This window comes from Pteropus vampyrus, unplaced genomic scaffold (assembly GCF_000151845.1).
Source record: "Pteropus vampyrus isolate Shadow unplaced genomic scaffold, Pvam_2.0 Scaffold311, whole genome shotgun sequence".
In the NCBI taxonomy this organism is placed as follows: domain Eukaryota; kingdom Metazoa; phylum Chordata; class Mammalia; order Chiroptera; family Pteropodidae; genus Pteropus; species Pteropus vampyrus.
Window position 1 is genome coordinate 498,801 of NW_011889092.1, and position 21,758 is coordinate 520,558.

At 44.1% G+C, this 21,758-nt stretch overlaps 2 protein-coding genes across 2 annotated transcripts in view; both read left to right on the forward strand.

Moving 5' to 3' along the window:
- The window catches only part of C2CD3 (C2 calcium dependent domain containing 3), a 116,883-nt gene extending 105,092 nt beyond the window's left edge, over window positions 1–11,791 (forward strand). The window contains exon 32 of the mRNA XM_023521673.1: window positions 11,005–11,791. Coding sequence (XP_023377441.1) covers window positions 11,005–11,163 — 159 coding nt within the window. The 3' untranslated portion in view covers window positions 11,164–11,791. The remainder of the gene's footprint in view (window positions 1–11,004) is intronic.
- A 63-nt stretch (window positions 11,792–11,854) lies between these two features.
- The window catches only part of UCP3 (uncoupling protein 3), a 23,086-nt gene continuing 13,182 nt past the window's right edge, over window positions 11,855–21,758 (forward strand). The window contains exon 1 of the mRNA XM_011377366.2: window positions 11,855–11,929. The gene's annotated coding sequence lies outside the window, so the exon portion shown is untranslated. The remainder of the gene's footprint in view (window positions 11,930–21,758) is intronic.

Genomic DNA, 21,758 nt, shown 5'->3' on the forward strand with positions numbered 1-21,758 from the left:
GTGATGTAGTGGAGAAGGAAGCCATAAAGTACTACTACAGTGTGCCAGGCACTATTCCAGGTCCTGGGGGGTGATTAGGCATAAAGCCCTTGCCTCATGGAACTTTAAAAAAATAATAAGATAATTTCAGAGAATAATTCATGCTATGGACAAGATGTATTAGCTTGTTTATTATTCATTGTAATAGCTAACCCCTATTTAATGTTTACTATGCATCAGTCATTATTCCAAGTATTCTACATGTATAAACTCATTTAATTCTCCCAACAACGCAGTGAGATGGGTACTGTCGTTATCCCCATTTAATAAGAAAACTGAGGCTCAGAGCTTCCCATAGCAACCTACAAGTTAATATTATTTCTATTTTATGTAGATGCATAAAGATTAAGTCACTTTCCAGAGTCTCCTAACTAGTAAGTAACTCTAAAAGTATGACTCCAAACTCTGCTTTTTATTACGCCCCTTGATGACATGGCTTCCAGTGTGTTTTTCTAGCCAATTTGCCTTCTTTTAAATAGGCTTCATTTTTCAATGTAAGCATTGCTTATGCTTTTCCAGAGCCTGCTTTGATGACAGATGGGGTCAGTCCAGAAGTATCCTGAGAACCTGGGGTATAGTCCCAAAGAGAAGCCATCAGATATCTAATCCTTTTACTAGTTTTCCTTCCCCCTCTCTCCCACAACTTCCCCAGCACCATTTTCAGGACATTTAATTTATTTGGCACATGGATCAATCTAAGTTTCCACACATAATCTGTTTTTATTAAATTTGTAAATCCTCTCCTAGAAGAAAATGGATGCCAGTCCCCTCCTGGGAGCTCTGCATTTTCATGGCCTTTATTTCTACTCCAGTTTGTGGTCACCAGCTCATCTCCTTCCTCTCTGCATCTTCCCTTGGATGACCCATACCTACCCTTCATCATTTACATGAGGGTAGCAAGGCTATGTCCAGGCAACAAACACAAGCTTATGAGCGAGAGATATCCACAAGGCGAAATACTGAATCTGCTACTCAGTAGCTAAGTGATATTGGGCAGGCAACTTGAACTTTGAGTCTAAGGTTCCTTATAAATAACAGGCTAATATAATTCTTACCTAATAGGATCTTGGCAAGAATTACCCTAGAGGGAAAAAAACAGACACTTAATTCCCTTTCCCTCTTCCCCTCCCAGCCAAGTGGGTGAAGTGTCAGTGTGAATCATGCCACATAAGAAAGGAGGTCTGTCAGCCACTTTGAGCTGTCATCCCTCACCTGCCAAGCAGAACTGCTGTTTTGCCCATGTGTTTCTGCCTTCAGAATGTACCAACTCCCAAGGGGACATACTGTCTTTGATCTATTAAACATAAGAGATAAAGTGTGGGAGAGGAGAAGTAAGAATTTTCACTTCAATTAAAGGGCAAGTCTAGTTTTGAGAAGATAAGTCTCACACTTTCCAGCCTTTTTTTTTTCTTGCCCACAGCAAAACACCATTGTTTGCTGCTCTCAGGGCCACTTTTCTCTTCGGAACTTCATTCTGGGTCCCAGGTAGGATAATTGATCATCACAGTTCACCCCAAACTGTCCATTTTCAGCATGTAAAGTCCCACAACCCAGGAAACCTCAAGAGTTTGGTCATCATCACTGGTTATGGCCTCTCTTACTGTTTGATGCATTTGTAGCCACATATTTTCTGAATCTTAGGCCAGTGGTGGATAACTTAGGGATTGAGTCAAATATGTGTTCAAGGCAAGTAGAGGCACCAAAACTTAAGAGAAAAAAATTTCTTAAATTACATATTTTTTAAAGCATTGAAATAGTCACCATGGGATAAATCAGAACTTTGATTGACTTCTTTATGCTTATAGCTTATTTTAGATTTAATTATGAGTTATATTGGGGCAAGGGCACCATAATATTCTCAGCGTGGGGTCTCTGAAAGTTTCAAAGTGGCCACACTTTGAAAAATTTAAGACAGAAAACAGTCTCTTATATTACCCATATACCTACTATTTCTCATGTTCTTCATTCCTTCTTCACATCCTGATTTCAGTCTGGAACACTTCCCTTTAATATGAAGAGAATTCATATATACTAAAGGAAATTCCTTTAGAATTTCATGTAGTGCAGACCTGTTGGTAACTGATGTTCTCAGCTTCAGTTGTCTGAAAATCTTTATTTTTGTCTTCATTTTTGAAAGATATATTTTCCACTGTGTAGAGAACTCGAACTTGAATTTTGTTTGCTTGTTTCTTGTAGCATTTTAGAGAACTATCATTTCACGCTATTGACTTCCATCATTTCCAATGAGAAGCAGCCATCATTCTTATTGTCGTTGCCCTGAATGTAATGTGACCTTTATCTCTGGCTACTTTTAAGATTTTCTCTTTGGGTTTTCAACAATTTGACTACTGTTGTGGAGACAGGGGATGGGGTTGGGGAGGAGGAGCACATAGGGCTATTCAACAGTACTAATAATGTTTTAGTTCTTAGGTTGGGTTGTGGGCTTACAGATGTTTGTTTTTATTATGCTTCATAATATACATGTATTACTTAGATTCTTTGGTATGTAACACAGTGAAATCACAAAATCGTGTAATTAAGATTTTGAGAATGATTACATGGTGACAAAATGAAGATGCCAACTCCTTCCATAAATTTGGCTGTACATATAGAGCAGAGAAATAGGAGAGTGGCTAGAGTAGTATATGAGATCAAGGAAAGGTGTTTTGGATTTATTTCTTAAATATGGAAACAACTACATCTTTCTTTATGCTAATTCAGTGACCTCGTAAAGAAGGGAGAAGGGGAAGATGGAAGAGAGAGAGAAAATAGAAAGAACAATCCCTGGGTCGAAGGGAATGGGATCCAGAGCGTGTGTGGAGGTGTTAGTCTTTTGAGAGGAGAAAGAAAACTGTCCCTGTAGCATGAAGGAAGAGAGAGAAGATAGAAAAGATGGGTCCTAAGAAGGCAGGATTAGAGATTTGATGGGAAGGTTCCCATTCTATTTTTTGTCTTCTATTTGTAATATTTCAGGCATAGTCAACAGCTTGACATGAACGGTAGGGAGAGGAGGGCAGAAGCCCTGTCCTGTATCCCCATTTGAAGACTCCATCTGTTCTGCCTCCTCCTCCTAAGGCTAGCCTTGGCCCTGAAGGCTGAAGAGGAGCAATTTGAGAGGCTGCTGGGTTCTTCTCAGCCGGTGTCCTGAGACTGTTATACTGCAGCTGACCTTCAGGACCAGGGCAGGTGACCCATCCCTGAAAAAGAGAGCCTGTAAGTGCTGGCTCAGTTGCTCTGGCTTCATCACAAGATCTAAGGGAAGGCCTAATCCTTCACTCCAGGAATCTCCCAGACAGTCTCCACTTCAAGCATTTGTGAAGCACGTTTTTTACCCTCTATCCCCCACGTATGGTGGATACAGGTCTCTGTGTGACATTCAAGTCTTCTGACCTTTCTGAGTCTGTTTTCTCATCAGCCAGGTGCAGTTATCAGGCCTCTCAGTGTGGTCGTACTGTAGACTATCAAGTCCCACACAGATTGGGTGTAGAGGCCAGCATTAGCTCTCCTTCCTCCTGACAGTTTTATCTTATGGTTGTTTCTCTTCAAGAAGGAAAGGAAGGAGGATGGAGGGTTAGCAGCACACTGCACAGCCATCCAGCGGCACAGTTTCAAATTACTTGTTCATCAGACATGTTCTGCTGTCTCTGCTTTCTCTTTCCTCTTATGATGAAGTACCTCTGCCCTGGAACAGCTTCTTGATTTTATTTGAAGTTACTGCTGATTCCGTTTGCTTAGTAACTATGAGCAAACTAGTTTTACCAACTTCCCAGAAGCAGAGGAAAGAAGTAAAAGATGAGACAGCAGTAATTTACATGTTGTTTTCCCCAGACTTATGTCTTCTGCTCTTGTTGATGTTTCTTTAGGAAAAATCTCAACTACTCCAATTACTTCAGTTATTATTTATAGTTCTATGACTCTCAAATCCTTATCTTCAGTCTAAACTTATCTCCCATGCTGCAAACACACATGGATCCAGCTGTATCCTGAATGTCTTTTCTTTGATGTTACAAATAATTCACTATGTCTAAAACTTGAGCCTGTCATCTTCCTTTGCATGCCCCATCTACTGCCTGCACTTCTTATCTCAGTAAACTTAACTACTATCTTGTAGTTAGTCCTGCCAGAAGCAGAGGTATCATCTTTCACTCCTCCTACTCCTTTAATCCCCCACAACTCTGAGCCAATCTGTTGTCAAGGCCTGTTAATTTTAACCTCTAAAAATTTCTGAATCCACTCACTTCTCACCATACCATTATCTAGTCCCAGTCATCTAACTCATGATCGTTTCTAATTAGTCTCATTCATCCACGCTTTCCCACTGCTATCAATTCTCCATGCTATAGTCAATGTGATCTCCCACTGAATTAGACCTTTACCCCACTTTACCACTGGAGTAGGGAGGAACTCTTCAAGGTTGCCAAAATCCAAAAAACGTCCATGTTCTTAAGCCAGTTATCAAATATGAGTGCCCAATTTATTTGATCTCTTAGCAGCATGTGATATAGTTGATCTCTCTCCTTTAAACACTTTCTTCACTTGTTTCTAAGGCATCAATATCTCTTGGTTCTCTTCCCTCATTACCTTTTCCCGCTCGGCATTCTTTACTGGTTCTCCCTCATTTCCCCTACTCGTTAATATAGGGATGACCCAGGGCATAGTCTTTAGACTTCTCTTCTCTACTTACATTTTCTAGATGACCCCATCTGATCTCAAGGCTCTAAATCACCTCTATATGCTAAAGATTCTTTATGGTTATTTAGCTCATATCTCTCCTATATCTAGGCACAATCCCAGCTGCCTACTCAGCATCTCCACTTCTTTGTCTAATTAGTATCTCAAATTCAGCATGTCCAGAACTCAACTCCAGATTTTATTCCTCAAATCTGTTCTTCAGTCTTCCCCATATCAGTTCATAGATACGCTATCCTTCTAATTTAGTTGTTCAGGCCAAAACCTTTGGAATTCTCCCTGAGACCTCTGATTTCAATCCACCAGGAAATTCTGGCAGCTCTACCTTTAAAATATATCCAAATCCAACTACTCTTTACCACCCCACCATTACCACCCTTGTCTAACCCACTATCATCTCTTCCCTGGATTATTGCAGGAGCTTCCTAACTTGCTTCTCTGCATCTGCCCTTGCCCCTTCAGTGTTAAGTAAATTATTGAATAAATCATATGACTTCTGCTCAGAACCTTTCAGTAACTTCCCATCAATGACTAGGAGAGCCAGAGCTGGGCCTAAGGACAGGCAGGCCAGAGAGTAGGAAGGTAGTTTGGGCCTCAAACTTGAAATATAAACATCCTTTGGCAAATGTACCAAGATATAACCCTGAACTAGATGCGGGAGAAGACAGAAGGAGCTATGGCCCTTTCCCTTGGGAATTCACAGTTCCCAAGCTTTATAACTAAGTGCACTAACTCCTACGCAATGCTTAAAGAACTGGATCTGGTGCAATGAACCATGCCTTCAGGAGACTCACACCTCTTTTGAGAGGCACTAGCCTCCACACCATTCACTAACTTTCTCAAATGACATTAGGGCTATATGAACACTTAAGTGAAACAAAGCAACAAAAATGAATATAGGGAAAGGAAGACAGAACTACTTGGGGTAGCTCGAGTAGAATTCAACAAAGATGAAGGAAAAGTTTTACAGGCTGTGGATTTAGAGAAATATCTCTCAGAGAATCAACAGATTTGGCAACTGGGATGTACAAGCAGTAGGGGCTAAAGAGAAGGCCGAAGAATAGGCCTAGACTGAAACAATCAAGATAAATGGGAATCAGAAGCAAAGAGCAAGAAGCAACTGTCATCTGAGCCTTGGCCTCTCTGCCTGCCTACACAGCAGTTCCTTACCATGAGATTGCCCTGCCATGGTTCTCTGCCTTCCTGCCGTGTGGCCAGGCTCTGCTTACATCATGAACAAGCGCCTGGATTAACCACAGGCATGGCACCAAACACTTGTTCATAAAAAGAGTAAATATAGAAGGCAGGAAGTCAGAGACAAAGCCAGGCAGGTTAGGTTGTCCACTACCTCCCACCCTGGTGTTCTCACCTCCACTCAACCAGGCCATAGCATTTCAGACATCACTAGCAATCGAGGTGCTCCAGGCCAGCCGGGGAACTGAGAGTCTGCAAACTCTATTTGTTGCCTAGGCTCTGCTGCTGGCTCTCTGAGGTCTCTGGCAGGGTCTTTTTCTAGTCTCTGAGAAAGCAACACAGATTCAGTGTGGCTGCACTTACCTCTTCTTTCCTACCAGGCAGTTTTGTGTAGTGGTTAGGAGCATGGCCTCTGAATCCAGATCGCCTAAGTTTAAAGCTCAGCTTTGCTGCTTACTAACTGTGTAACCTGGGACAAGTTACCTAACTGTTCTGTTTCAGTTCCTTTATCTGAAAAATGGGGAGAATGTACTTGCCTCCTAGGGTTTGTGTAGGATTAACCGAGTAAGATATGTAAAGTACTTAGAATAGTTATTGGAACTTAACATAGTAAGAACTATATGAATGTTAACTATGATAATTTTTAGCATCATTTTTATTGAAATGACTTCTCATGCTGTTATGTTTGCGGGGGACTGGTAGGAAAGAAATACTAAGAGATAGAGGTATGATCAGAAGCCTAGCACTGGGAGTAGGGAGCTGAGAAAGGCACCCCACAGGGTACCACAGAAGTATGGAGAGCAGTGCTCAGGGCTGTAGCAGTTGACTGTGCTCAACTCAAACCCTGAGTTAGAGGTCCACAACAACGCATCACCCCCACTAAGGGTGATAGACCCCTCACCTCAGAAGTCCATGGCCTGCCTATGAGCCTTAAAACATTAAGGCTGCTTCTTTTCTTCCAGGACCCCAAGGAATTATTCTGTTCCTTGGTTTCTCTTCCCCAAACCAAGAGGCATCTAAGAGATATATAATCATGGTAGAGGACCCAACGACTCAAAATCACCAGGGCAGATCAGCAGGGGTCCAAGGGAACTTCCTAAGCCCAATGTCCTCTCCTAAGCCTGTGGTCCAGGCCTGATCACTCAGCTGTCCCTCTTGGGGCAAGAGGCCCCAACCTATTGCCTCATTTCTTTGAGCCTCCCAGACCCTAGCCCCGTGCAGAGCCCCAAAAGGAGAATTAGGGTTTCTGATAAAGCCCACACAAAGCTGTAGGAAGGAGATGAGTTCCCTGGCCAAGGGTATACAGAGGGCAGGGGAAACTGCCAGAATTGGCTGATACCCACCCTGGGCTAGAATGCAGTTTGGCAGGCACCTCAATGGAAAGGGCCCACAGGTCTGCTGAGTAAGGCTAAGCTTAAGTTGCCTAAGCCTCTTGAAGTCAGAGTCTGGGAGGAGCCAAGAGTTCTGGGAGTGTCATTTTAACCCTTTCCTCTCAGGAATCTGAACTTCTGAGCCTTCTCACTGGCAGGACATGTGTTCAAAAGGTTGAGGAGTCTAGTCAAGACTCTTCATTGCCTTAGGTGGGAAAACAGCCCTAGGGTGAGGGGTGACCCAGACCCTGTGGAATGGGTCTGTTGTCTGGGAATGCTTCTCAAAGGAGGGAGAGGGGAGGGAGGTATTAGGTGGTGGTGAGGAACAGAGGGAGCACATAGGTAGTGAGACCCACATGACCAGAGCTCTAATGCAGTAATGGAGTGTGAGCTCAGAGCGTGGACCCCAGCCATGCTGCAGCTGGGCTGGCTGGGTCAGATTTAGGGTTTGCATCTCAGGACTGAGCCTCTGGTCTCTGTGTCTTGTCCCCACTTTCCTCCTGCTCTAAGCTACAGCCGAGTTTGTTGCTCTCTTTAGCACCAAGTCCTAGTCCTAGTCCCAGCCTTCAGAGAGGTCTCTGGGAGCCACCCCAGGGGAAGGCAGCCAGCCAAGGGGGTGAAAGTTGAGCAAGGCAGGCAGCTATACTGAGCCCTCAGCAATCTGTTGGCAAGTCCACCTAGCCATCCAGAACCAGATGGCTGTTTACTTTCAGTTTTCAGCTCTTTGGAACATGTTGCTTCCAGCTCCTGAGTCAGTGTTTATGTCACTTAAGAGAGCCTTCTCAGGAAAAGAACAAAACTTCAGCCCTGATGCCAGGCCCAGAGGCTCACTGGGTAGGGGTCAGTGGAAGGGGAGGAGAGCTTTGCCAGGCCTTCTAGGGTTATGTGTTTTGGAGCAGCAACCCTAATGAAGAAAGAACATTTACTACTAATCAAGATGATTTTTAAACCTTGTTAAGGTCAACAAAAGCCAAATGATGTTGAGGGTGTGTTCTCTGTCCTTACACACCCTTCCCCTTCTCTGCACACAGAGCCCAGCCCTGTTCTCCTGGTCCCTGAGCCTGGCCCATACATATAAGGTCGCTGGGTCTGGTGTGGGTGCTGGAAGGTTGGCTGAACCAGCCACTCTCAATTCAGCTCCAGAGCAGATGTTGGTCAAGCCAGCAGATACAGACCTGTGCTCATGCTGTTCCCTCCAATGGAATGACCTCATTCCCACCCCCAGCTCTGCTGAAACCCTGCTCATCTCAGATCCCACCTCTGTGAAGCCTCCCCTGACCTTCCCAGCTATTGATAGTTGCTCCTTTCTCCAAGCTCCCAAGATGTAGGCCTCATCCCTGATTGTTAGGTAGGTCGGCATCTGTATCCTCTCTATCTAGCTTGAGCCAGCCCCATGAAGACAGGAATCAGGCTACCTATTGTCCTTAAGAATTGATCAGGTTGAGTAGATCTTAAGCGTCTCAAAGGTATGATGAATCACCAACAAAGAAAGGTCTTTTGATGGTCATTTTCATGAACTGACGTACTTGGCCCTTCCAGTCATGGAGAACAAGACCCATCAGAGCCTCTCCAAAACAGAATGTTCCTCCTCTGGCAGAGAGGGCACAGAGGTCAGTTTTAGGATTTGAGATAAAGGACCATGCTCTCAGGCTTGTTTTCCCATCTGAGAAATAAAAATCACCTCCCTAGTCCCCTTTCACTGTAGCAGAGAAAGAAATGTAAAGTAAGGTAGAGCTGGTGACCCAGAGGACTGGAATGGAACTTGGTGTCACTCCTAAATCCTAAATAGCTCAGGAAACAACAATCTTGGATCTTGGGAGTAAAGAGAGGTATGCTGAGGCTTAAAATGCTGCAGAAAGGATTTGACTCAACTAAGACTTGGCACATGGTGGGCCAACAACCACAGGCTCCAGAGTGAATGAATGAGACGTTTGCTGCAAGAAGTAGTTTCCTCCCCATCCATTTTAAGCTTCTGGTCACCATGGCTTGATGTTACCCATTCGCTGGTCTAGCAGCTGCCAAGCTCCTGTCTCAGACCTGGCCCAGTTAGAGTCACAAGCGTCAAACTCAGTCCATGCCCTGCAGTAGCACCCAGTCTGGAAAGGGAAGGCAACAAACAGGCAGTGGCTGGGCGGCTGGCTTTCTCTGGCCTGAAGCATTATGGGATGTGGGTGTCTCCAATATTTTAGAGTGAAGAACTGCATACACTAGCACAGGGTGGATTTCCTTTTCCTGTTTTAGCCTAGGCCTGCCTGGAAGATGGAGCCGGATCTTCTAGTCTCTGCTAGGCATGCCCAGCTCCTACCACCACATTGCTCTTGATTCTTGGGGAAACCCTGCCTGTGGGTTTTCAGTGCTGAGAGCTTGCTCAGGTCGTATGCACTTTATAGCATTTTGAATTCCAGATTGGCAGGGACCCTCAAGGTTGCCCACTACCCCATGTTCCATGGTTGGGAAACAGACACGCAGGCAGTAGAGCAGGGGTGCTATCTTCCACTCCCCTTATATCCTGGCTACTGTCCTGATTCTTTCAGCAGATCTTTCTTTCTCTCCTGTTTAATTCTGAGCTATGGAGGTCAAGAACTGAGTTCTGTTCATTTCTGTCACAGCAGACATTAAATAAGTTTTAAAAAATGAAGGAAAGAAGGATTACTGAATGTTACTGATCCCAGAAGCAGCTCTAGCTAGGCCTAAGTTTCTCATTAGAATTGCAGGGGGCAGGGAGGTAGTCTCAATCTCTAGGGTCTCCACCAAGCTGATTCTCGGCGTCTGAGGAGTGGTACAGTGTGCCCTTAGTGCACCTTCAGCCAGTGAAGATCTGAGCTCCTGGGATTTGGAGACAGAGAAGAAATAAATATCCATCCACAGGGCAGGCTGCATCCTGTGAAGTCAGCCAAGTTTGCCTGTGGTGGCGACTCCCATCTCCTTTCAGGACTGCCTCTTCCCCTGCCAGGCCTCCACCTCTTCCCCAGAGCCCTGCTCTCAGCCAGCTGCCTGGGGTAGCTTTCCTGTATAGCTTTGAGCTCCTCCTCCAGGGCAGGAACCAGACACAGAGTAAGCACAAAAAAAAAAAGGTCGAATGAACAAATGAGTGAGTCAAGGGAGTCCAGAGGACCACAACGAAAGAACCCAAATGCACACACCTTAAAGGTGGAAGTAGGGGTACCCTGTCAGCCTGAGGTAGGGAGATGTTTGGTAGCAGGGCTGTGGGAAGGTGCTTCATGTCGTCTGGCACCTCCAGGGACTCCAGAGGGCCAACAGAGTGTATTATTTACCAACATCTTCCTCCCAGAAGTTGGTTATATTCCCAGGATTACATGTGGGACAGACACAACTCAAAGGACAAATGACTTCTCTAGACTCATAAAGCAAGAGAAGAGAAGAGGCTTCAAACCTGTCCTAGAGGTGACTGCCCCTCCTCCAGAGACCTAGAAAGAGTCTGAGTTGGTCCACATCTTACCTCTATTACTCTGAGCTGTGGGACCTTGAGTTTATTTCGCCTGAACTCTAGTTTCCTCATCCATGACGGTGTGATGTAACCTACCCATGGGGTTGAAGTAAGAGTTAACAAGATCAGATATGGACAGTGCTTTGTAAACTGGTCATCTCTGCCTCACTGTTAGCCAAAAAATCAGAAGATGAGAGGAATCCCAGTTGTTTCTTGGCAGTGCCATATCCTTCGTGCTGACCTAGCTGACTTCTCCCTCTCCAGGACAAGAGCGAAGCCACTGGAAGAGCCTCATCCCAAAAGCCTTGTCGCCTCAGACCTAACTCACTGCCTCCCAACCTGCCTGAGGAGGAAACTCGCAGGATCGCACGTATATTTTCTTCCCAATACTCCCAGAAAGACAAATGCAGCTCGAGAGACTGAGGGAAGGACCCACCTGCCCACCGTCCCTCAGCCTTGTTCAGCTTGCAGAAGGCATCGGGTTTGTTGCCCTCAGGGCTGTCAGAGTCCTGAAACCACCAACACCCTAGTCCATGGTGCTTTGAGACCCAGTTAACCCAGACTGGGGTAGCGTCCCAAACAGGCCCAGTGTCTACCTACACTGAGAACTTCAGCTTCCTTCTTTGGGAAGGCAAAAGCTAGAAACAAAATGGATTCCAGTGTCTAAGTGGCCCAAGCAGGCATCTTTCAACTGAGAAACTCCTCCCGGTATCCTTGAGATAGCCTACTGCTGACACGAGCCCACCCTCTGCCTGAATGTGCTGGGCCATTTTTGCCTTAAAGGTGGGAGGGTAGGGCGTAGACTGCGTCATGTATAACCGAGGAAATGCTACGGCCACCTCTAGTTCATTTGCTTGGGAATAAGTATATTTTATAGATACAAATTATTTTTATGCTGTGTTGAATTAATAGAAGAGGAGGGGGAAATCACCTCCTTCAAATGTTCTATCTGATTATCTGAAGTTCTAACCATGCTTTTAACTTATTTTTACCCAGCTCTAAAGGTCATTGTTCCTGCCTGTGTTTGAATAAAATCATATTGGTGTTTGTATTCTGTGCACAAGTGTCTTTTGGATTGCCACTGGACAGGGTGCTCTGACAGTCAGAGAGAAAGCTTGACTACCATACAGTCTCTCAAAGAAGCTCATCTGGAAGCAGGGGCCAGACTTCTGAGCTCCCCAAAGATCAGGTTGGTCCAGAGTTGGATGAACTCAGTATTTCTGGGTGTATCAAATCTGTCAGCAAAGTGGAAGGGTCTCCTGGAACAAAATCCCACATCTCTCTGGGATGGGTAGCTCTGGCTTAGACTGTCAGACCTCAAACATTTGAGCAGCTACCTAGAGAAGGGCTGTGGGATAGATAAGAAGAACAAAGATGTGCAGAGTGACTGGGAGAGAAGGTTAGAAGGAAACTAACATGGAGGGACCCCCAAGCACAGGTCATTTGACTTTGTCCCAAAACAGCTCTATAACCTACGTATTAGGATTCCTACTTTATAGTTGAACTGAAGCTCAACCAAGTTAAATAATTTGCTTCTGTTGATATAGCTTAGGAAATGAATCACCACAGAAGACATCTCCAGAGATGTTACAAGGCTTCTTGCACTCAGTAACCAAAACAGGTTACAGCCAGCAAGTGCTCTGAATTCAGCGAATTTGTGGGGAAAGACCATGTGGGCTGGAGCAGTCAGGGAAGGCTTCCTGGGAGGAAGTCTAGAGGTGAGCCCAGAGGGCGAACCAAGAGGTCAGTTGGGCCACATGCAGCTGGGGACAGAAGAGAACAGTCTGACTCTGCACTTCCCCAGTAGGCCTGCTCCAGCTTGACTTTCCTTCCATTTAAGCCTCTGTTGCCTCATCTATAAAATGGAGATAAAATCTTCAGCTTCACAGTGTTGTTGTGAAGATTAAATGAGATGACATTTGTGAAAGTGCTTCGCCTACACTTGGCACTTAGTGGAAGCTTAGGAAATGTCAGCCCCGCCCACTCCTTCCCACTCTCTGGACCTCCTGGAGCAAATCAGTGGATGGGCAAGCACACCAATAATTGAGACAGGCAGGATGTGTCCTTGGAAGGCACAGAGTGAGCAGGAAGCCTGAGAAGGGACAGGGTACCCTCACCGGTGAAGTGCCCTTAGACCAGCCTGCCCCACTTCACCCCAGTTCCCTAACTCTCAACCTGCCAGCTCACCCGCTCCCCAGAGCCTCCCTCTCAGGTTGCCAGCCCAGTGTCAAGGCCTGGGACTCCACCTCCCTTGAGGCCACAAAGAACCTACAGTGGGGTGGTTAGGGCCCAGGCCTGAGGGGGGTAAGCCATAGATGAGGAACATACCTTCAAAATCCTGCTTCATGTCCTATAAATAGCCTGATCAGGTCAAGTCAGGATAAGGCCACTGGAAGACATGGGTTGCTTCTACCCAAGCCTCAGGCAGCCTTCATGACACAAAGGCACCCTTAGAGTCTGAAACCTACCATATTCCTGGAAGTCGTATTTATTTCCCAGTGACATTCAGAGGTGAAACGCCTTTCAGGGTCATGCAGCATGGGATAAGGGCATGAGGTACATGTTTATTCCCACAACTACCAGCAGAGCTTAGCCAGTGCTTCCCCCACTTCCCTTTGAGCAGGAGTCCCAAACCCCCAGGACCTGTCCGTGGCCTGTTAGGAACCAGGCCACACAGCAAGTGAGTGGCAGACGAGCAAGTGAAGCTTCATCTGTATTTGCAGCCGCTCCCCAGCGCTAGCATCACCGCTTCAGCTCCATCTGAGATTATCAGGCACTAGATTCTCTTAGGAGCAACGGTCCCTGGTGCCAAAAGGGGAACCGCTGCCTTTGAGCACTCTCTCTGCAGAGACCTGAAAATGGGTGTTTCTGATCACCCAGAGGCTCACTGATCCTGGCCCATAACAGCCAAATTTGGAACTTCTAAAGCAGACTGGATTCTGGGGATAGGAAACCAAAGCCTACAGATTTAGTCTTGCCCTCAAGAAGCTCCCAGGTCAAAGTAAGCTAAGCCCTCTCACCCTCAGTTTCTTCTGGACCACTGCTCCCTTGCTTGGGTTCCTACTGTTTATCCCTCCCCATATACAGTACCCGCTACAATTCACCCACCACCTCCAGACCATCATTTCCAAATCAGAACCTAATTCCTGAGCCCAACCAACCTCAGTACCTCTAGCAGCCCCTCCCCTCATAAGACTAATGCAACTACCTACTCTACCATTATTAGGGCAGGGCCTGGTCCAAGGAGGAGGACAGGCGCAGTCCAGCCTCTGCACTCCAGCCTCTGAACTTGTGACCAGCTGCTTCATGGCCATGGCTCTGTGCCCAAATCCAGCAATGCCTACTCCCACCCAGTTAACTCCTTTTCTCCCCATCCCTCTCCACCCCTGCCTCCTTCTCCCTCCCTCCCTCTTTCCCCTGTCACCTGGGTCCCAGGTTCAGATGTGCCCATCCTTCACCCTCAGTACCTACCAATGGAGCCTGCTGCAGGGACCCTACTCTGCCCCACACACCCTCCCCAGCTCCCTTTGGCTCAAGCAGTGTCCATGCTGGAGCCTCGAAGTGTCATGTCATCGGGAATAGTGGTCACAGCAAATAGGCCCAAAGTACACTATAATTTACAGACTGGAGGGTTGGGCTCTGCCATGTGTTAGCTGTATGACCTGTGTAAGTCATTGTCCCTCTCTGAGATTGTCTTCTCTTCTGTAAAACAAGCATTAGAAGTGTTAGTATCCTCAGCCATAAAAAGGAACGAAATACTGATACCACTCCAATACAGATAAACTTTGAAAACATTATGTTAAGTGAAAGAAGCCAGTCACAGAAGTCTGTCACATATTGTACGATTCTACTTATACGAAGTGTTCAAAACAAGCAAATTTATAGAGAGAAAAAAAATAGATGAGTGATTGCATGGGGCTGGTGGGGAAGGGAAGTGACTCCTGATGTGTTTGGGGATTTTTTTGAGGGGTGATGAAAATGTTCTAAAATTGATCATGATGATTGATGGCATAACTGTGAATATACTAAAAACCATTGAATTATAGGTGAATGGTATGTGAATTATATCTCAATAAAACTGTTGTTTAAAAAACTTAGAATCCTAATTGTACCTACTTCATAGTTTATGATAAATAGAAAAAATGTATGTAAAGTATTTAGCACACAGTAGGCACTAAGAAATGACAGTTATTATCATTGTTATTATTAAGCGGAGGCCCAGGAGAGGCCTGCCCAGTCTATCAAGAAAGGCCTTGACCTTTGGACTCTTAAAGGTGTTAGGTCCAACACATGACCCCCCATATGTACCCTTATCACCTGAGAAAGCTCTTCTTTCAGTAGCTGGAAGAAGCTGTTTTAAAGAACCCCAAGTCAAAAGAACTGAACCAGATCTAAAACTCTGACCTCCCCCCTCACCTCCCTGCCCCTCACCAGCTGCCTTTTGTCAAGTGATCAGGCTGTCATCTAGCGTCTCTAGGGTGAGGTTTCAGTCCAGCTGGAGTGTATAAAAGATAGGTGCCAAACTGGAGGCAGCAGAAGCAACAGTAAATGGCAAGGGGGCAATCAGATCCCTGCTGCCACCACCAAGGATGGAGCCCTAAGGAGTCTTAAATAGGTCCTGTGCTTCCCCTACCCACACTGGATTCACAGGTAAGACCCCATTGTCCATACCCTTTCCTCCATGTTCTACCCCTCAGGGCAGCTTGCATTTAGAGCAGCCAGGAGCTGGTAGGGATCACTAGCCATAATATACAGAGCTGATAGAGGCTTAGTCCAGCCTCCACCTTGTCAAGACGAGGGAACTGCAGCCCTGATGCGGGGGTATTGTGGCAGGGCTGGGACTGGACCCCAACATCATGTCACTTACCCAGAACTCATTTCCTCCTGATCTGCTGGATGTCTCTGCTGTGATTTTGCAAATTCCTGTTGATAAGAAGTGGCTTTCTCCTTAGTCTGGCCCAGAATTCCCCCCAGGATTCCTCTAGATTTAAAGCCTTCTCCCCATGAGGGCCATGGGGACCCCTTTCCTGAATAGGAATGGTAGAGACAGCTCTGGCCTGAGGCCTGGCCAAGGTCTCATGCTGAGAGGTTTACAGAGCCCATGGGAACTCTCCGCCCAGGCAGCTTCCTCAGTGGGGATGCCTCGGAGGGTTTGCCAGGAGGGTGGGGTCTGGCACCATGTCTCAGTAAGGGGTCCTCTGACCCCTGCTTCAGAGCCACTGTAGGAAAACTTGTTTCTAATGCAGATTCCCAGGTCCCAGCACAGATCTGAATCAGGATCTCTGAGGCTGAGGGCTCCGGGGATCGTGAGCTGGCCCTGAAGTCTGAGACTCTGGGCGGTGGAACAGGCACACGTGTCAGACAGACCTGGGCTTCAATCCCAGTGCCACCCCTCAGCCTTATGATTGGCTGAAGCCCTTGAAGCCTCAGGTCCCTTGCTTATGAAGTAGGAATAATCATAGTAACCACCTTAGAGCCAAAGGGCTCCTTGAGGACAGATTCAGGAAGCAGCAATCAAGTGTGGAGGAGATTGGGGAGCACTAACTTCAGGCAGCCCTTACCTGTACCCACCACTGTGGCCTCTCTACCCCACAACCCAACTTGACCAGTAAAAGTTCTGGACCCCTCCCTGTAAGATGTGGCTTTTGACCTGAGTCCATGCCTTAGCCAGACTGCCTCTGCAACATGCTCCAGCTTCATCCCGGGCCATGGCTCTTGACCAAGTTCAGGCTCCAACACCTCTCACTGCACCATTCTAACAACCTCCTGACTGGTCTCTGAGCCTCCCATCTCTCCCTTCCAGCCCATCCTTGACACCTGCACCAGCATGCTCTGCATACTGGTCTGCCAGTGTCACTCCTCAACTTGAAAACCACCAACCGCTCCCACTCTCCACTAGATTAAATGTAGCCCTGGCATTTGAGGCCCTCCACCAAAGGCCACTGTGGGTGTCTCAAATCTCATTTCCCATTTCTCCCTTTCAGCAGTGGGGTTTCTTGGTCAACTGGTTCTCCCTTGGCCCCTCTGGCCCTGGGCCATCCCCGTACCAGGCTGCACAGAGAAGCAGGATAAGCTGCCCCTATCCCTGACTTTGGGGCCCCCCATCTAGAGGGCAATCACAGTAGTTAAGGAGTTAATCCTATAAGAAGGTATGGGACCGGGGACAAATGGGGACAAAGGAGATTCAGAAGGGAAGCCTTGGATGGTTTAGCCCTCTGGCCAGGGAAAACCAGCCTCCCACAGGGAGACAGACAGCCATGCAGCACATGCCCCACAACAGGGGGCCAAGGGCAGAGAATCCTTAGGAATCCCACAGCCTTGCTCAAATATGACCTCAGACATGTCATTCCATCCATCTGGGCCTCAGTTTGTAACTCTGAAAGTGGAGTAAAAATACCTAACTTTCAGAGTTCTTCTATTAGAGCCCAGGCAGCCACCAAAAGTGGGTTTTGGGGTTTTTTTTGTGAAGTTTATTGGGGTAACATTGGTTAATACAATGATATAATTTTCAGGTGTACATTATAAATTGACATCTGTATGAATATTGTGTGTTTACCACCCAAAGTCCAGTTTCCTTCGGCTACCATATATTTGACCTCCTTTACCCCATCTACCTACCCCCTCCTTCCCCAATCCTTACCCTCTGGTAACCACTAGTCTATAGTCCATGTCCATGAGTCTCTGTTTGTTTGTCCTGCTAATTTGTTGCTTTCGGGTTTATATCCCACATATAAGTGATATCATGTGATTTTCAACTTTGTCTGTCTTATTTTACCTAGCATGATTATCTCGAGGTCCTTCTAGGTTGTCGCAAATGGCAATATTTCATCTCTTCTTATGGCTGAGTAATATTCCATTGTATATATGTACCACAGCCTCTTTAGCCAATCATCTATCATAGGACACTTCAGTTGCTTCCATGTCCTGGGCTGCTATGAACATCAGTGTGCAAATATCTTTTCAGATATGGGTTTTCAAGTCTTTGGGGTAAATACCCAGTAGAGGGATGGCTGGATCATATGGTAGATCAATTCTTACTTTTTTGAGGAACCTCCATACTGTTTTCCTTAGTGGCTGTATCAATTTGCAGTCCCACCAGCAGTGAATGAGAGCTCCTTTTTCCCCACATCCTCTCCAACATTTGTTATTACGTGTCCTGTTGATTATAGCTATTCTAACAGGTGTGAGATGGTATCTCATTGTGGTTTTGATTTACATTTCCCTAATAGCTAGCGATGTTGAGCATCTTTTCAAATATTTGTTGGCCATTGTATATCCTCTAAGGAGAAGTATCTGTTCAGGTCCTCTGCCCATTTTCTGATTGGATTATTTGCTTTTTTGTTGTTATTGAGTTGTATGAGTTCTTTATATATTTTGGATATTAGGCCCCTATTGGAGGCGTTGCTTGCAAATATATTTTTCCATTCAGATGGTTGTCTCTTTACCTTGTTGACGATTTCTTTTGCTGAGCAGAAGCTTTTTAGTTTGATGTAGTCCCATTCATTTATTTTAGCTTTTGCTTTCCTTCCCTTTGAGGACAAATTCATAAAATCATCTTTAAGTCTAAGGTCCTTGAGTTTAGTTCCTATGTTTTCTTCTATGCATTTTATTGTTTCAGGTCTTATATTTAGGTCCTTAATCCATTTTGAGTTAATTTTGGTGTGTGGTCATAGATAGCAATCTAATTTCATTCTTTTGCAGGTGGCTTTCCAGTTTTCCCAGCACCATTTAATGTAGAGGCTTTCCTTTCTCCACTGTATGTTTTTGGCTTTTTTGTCAAAAATTATTTGCCCATATAAATATGGCTTTACTTCTGGGCTCTTGATTCTATTCCACTGGTCCGTATGTCTGTTTTACTGCCAATACCATGCCATTGTGATTATTGTCACTTTGTAGTATAATTTGAAGTTAGGCAGAGTGATGCCTCCAGCCTCGTTCTTTTTTCTCAGGATGGCTTTGGCAATTCAGGGTCTTTTGTGCTTCCATACAAATCTGATGATTTTTTATTCTATTTCTTTAAAAAATGCCGATGGGATTTTTATGGAGATTGCATTAAATCTGTATAATGCTTTCGGTAATATGGTCATTTTTTTTAAATTAAGTTTATTGGGGTGACATTGGTTAATAAAATTATATAATTTTCAGGTGTACATTATCATTTGACATCTGTATATTCTATTGTGTGTTTACCACCCAAAGTCCAGTTTCCTCCAGCTTAATATGGTCACTTTTACTATGTTGATTCTTCCAATCCAAGAACATGGGCTATCTTTCCATTTCTTTGTATCTTCTTTGATTTCTTTTAATAGGGTCTTGCAGTTTTCATTAGGTAGGTCCTTCACGTGTTTCATTAAATTTATTTCTAGATATTTTATTCTTTTTGTTGCAATTGCAAAAGGAATTAGTTTTTCTATTTCTTTTTCTGATGCTTCATTATTAGAGTATAGGAAAGCTATGGATTTTTGAACATTGATTTTGTATCCAGAGACTTAACTGTATTTGCTTATTGTTTCTAGTAGTGTTCTTGTGGAATCTTTAGGGTTTTCTTTATAAAGAAACATGTCATCTGCAGATAGTGACAATTTGACTTCTTTGTTTCCTATTTAGATGCCTTTTATATCTTTCTCTTGTCTGATTGCACTTGCTAGGACCTCCAATGTTATATTGAATAAGAGTGGTGATAATGGACAGCCTTGCCTTGTTCCTGATCTTAGAGGCAAGGTTTTTAGTTTTTCACCATTAAGTATAATGTTGGCTGAGGGTTTGTCATGTATGGCCTTTATTATGTTAAGGTACTTTCCTTCTATACCGATTTTGTTAAGTGTTTTTATCATAAATAGATGCTGTATCTTGTCGAAGGCTTTTTCTGCATCTACTGATTTGATCATATGATTATTTTTAAATTTGTTTATGTGGTGTATCACATTAATCGATTTGTATATGTTGAACCATCCCTGTGGCTGTGGGATGAAGCCCAATTGATCATGGTGTATAATCTTTTTAATATGTTGCTGCATTCAGTTCGCTAGTATCTTACTTAGATTTTTGCATCTGTGCTCATGAGAGATATTGGTCTGTAGTTTTCTTTTTTTGTGTTATCTTCACCAGGTGTCAGGGTAATATTGGCCTCATAAAATGAGTTGGGAAGTATTGCCTCCTTTTCGATTCTTTGGAAGAATTTGAGGAGAATAGATATTAAATCTTCTTTGAATGTTTGGTAGAATTCACTGGTAAAGCCATCTGGTTCTGGACTTCTACTTTTTGGTAGGTTTTTGATGATTGTTTCAATTTCCATACTGCTGATCAATCTATTTAGATTTTCCAGTTCTTCTTGATTCAGTCTAGGAAGATTGTATTTTTCTAAGTACTAGTCCATTTCTTTTAGGTTATTAAATTTCATGTTATATACTTTTTCATAGTATTCTTGTATGATCCTTTGTATTTCAATGATGTCAATCATAATTTCCCCTCTTTCATCCCAGATTTTGTTTATTTGTGTCCTTTCTCTTTTTTCTTTAGTGAGTCTAGCCAGGGGTTTGTCAATTTTATTAACCTTCTCAAAGAACCAGCTCTTTGTTGCATTTATTTTTTCTATTGTTTTTTGTGGGGTTTTTTGTTTTCAATTTCATTTACTTCGGATCTAATTTTGATGATTTCTTTTTTTCTGCTGACGTTAGGCTTCATTTGTTCTTCCTTTTCTAGTTTTTTAAGATGAAGCATTAGGTTGTTCATTTGGGCTCGTTCTTGTTTTTGGAGATAGGCCTGTAATGATATGAACTTTCCTCTTATGACCACTTTTGACATGTCCCAAAAGTTTTGATATGTTGTACTATCATTATCATTCGTTTCTATGTATCTCTTGATCTCTCTTTTTATTTCTTCTCTGACCCAGTTCTTTAGTAGCATGTTGTTTAATCTCCATGTGTTTGTGGTTCTTCCCACTTTCTTTTTGCAGTTGATCTCTAGTTTCAAAGCATTATGATCAGAGAATATGGCTGGTATTATTTCAACCCTCTCATATTTGTTGAGGCTATCTCTGTGTCCCAGTATGTGGTCTCTCCTTGAGAATGTTCCATGTGCACTAGAGAAGAATGTCTAAACAACTGTTTTGGGATGGAAGGCTCTGTAAATATCAATTATGTCTGGTTGGTCTAATGTGTCACTTAAGGATATTATTTCCTTATTGATTTTCTGTTTGGATGATCTGTCCATATCCTACAGTAGGATATTTAAGTCCCCTACTAAAATAATGTTTTGGTCTGTTTCTCCCTTTAGTTCTGTTAGTAATTGCTTAACATATTTCAGGGATCCCTGATTGGGAGCACAGATATTAATGAGTGTTATGTCTTCTTGGCGCATGATTCCCTTTATCATTATGAAGTGTCCCTCAGTATCTTTCTTTACCTTTTTTAGTTTGAAGTCTATTTCATCTGATATTAGTGCCGCTACTCTCGCTTTTCGCTGAATGCCATTTGTTCGAAATATCATTTTCCACCCTTTCACTTTGAGTCTATATATGTCTTTGGAGCTGAGATCTGTCTCCTGGAGGCAGCATAAGGTTGAGTTTTGTTTTTTGATCCATTCTGCAACTCTGTGCCTTTTTAATGGTGAGTTCAGTCCATTTACATTTAGGGTGATTATTGAAATATGAGGTCTTCTTATAGCCATTTTATCTTTTGCTTTCTGGTAGCTTGGTGTTTCCATTGCTTCCTTGTCCTTGTATTTCTGTGGTTTTTCTGTTTGTTTGTTTGTTTGTTTGTTTGTTTGTTTTTTGGTTGGCTTTTGTGGGGTTTGCCTCTGGTTCTTCTTGTTTTATGTTATATACTTCAGTTCTGAATCTTTGGTGTGTGGTTACCATTACAAATATGTAAAGGATAGTTGTATATATACAGTTGTCCATTTTCTTCTGTGCGTGCCTTATCTCCATTCCCCTTTGAATTTGGATCTTTGAATCCCCCCCTTTTCGGTCATTATTATCTCAATTTGTCACTATGTATGCTGAACATTCATTACTATCT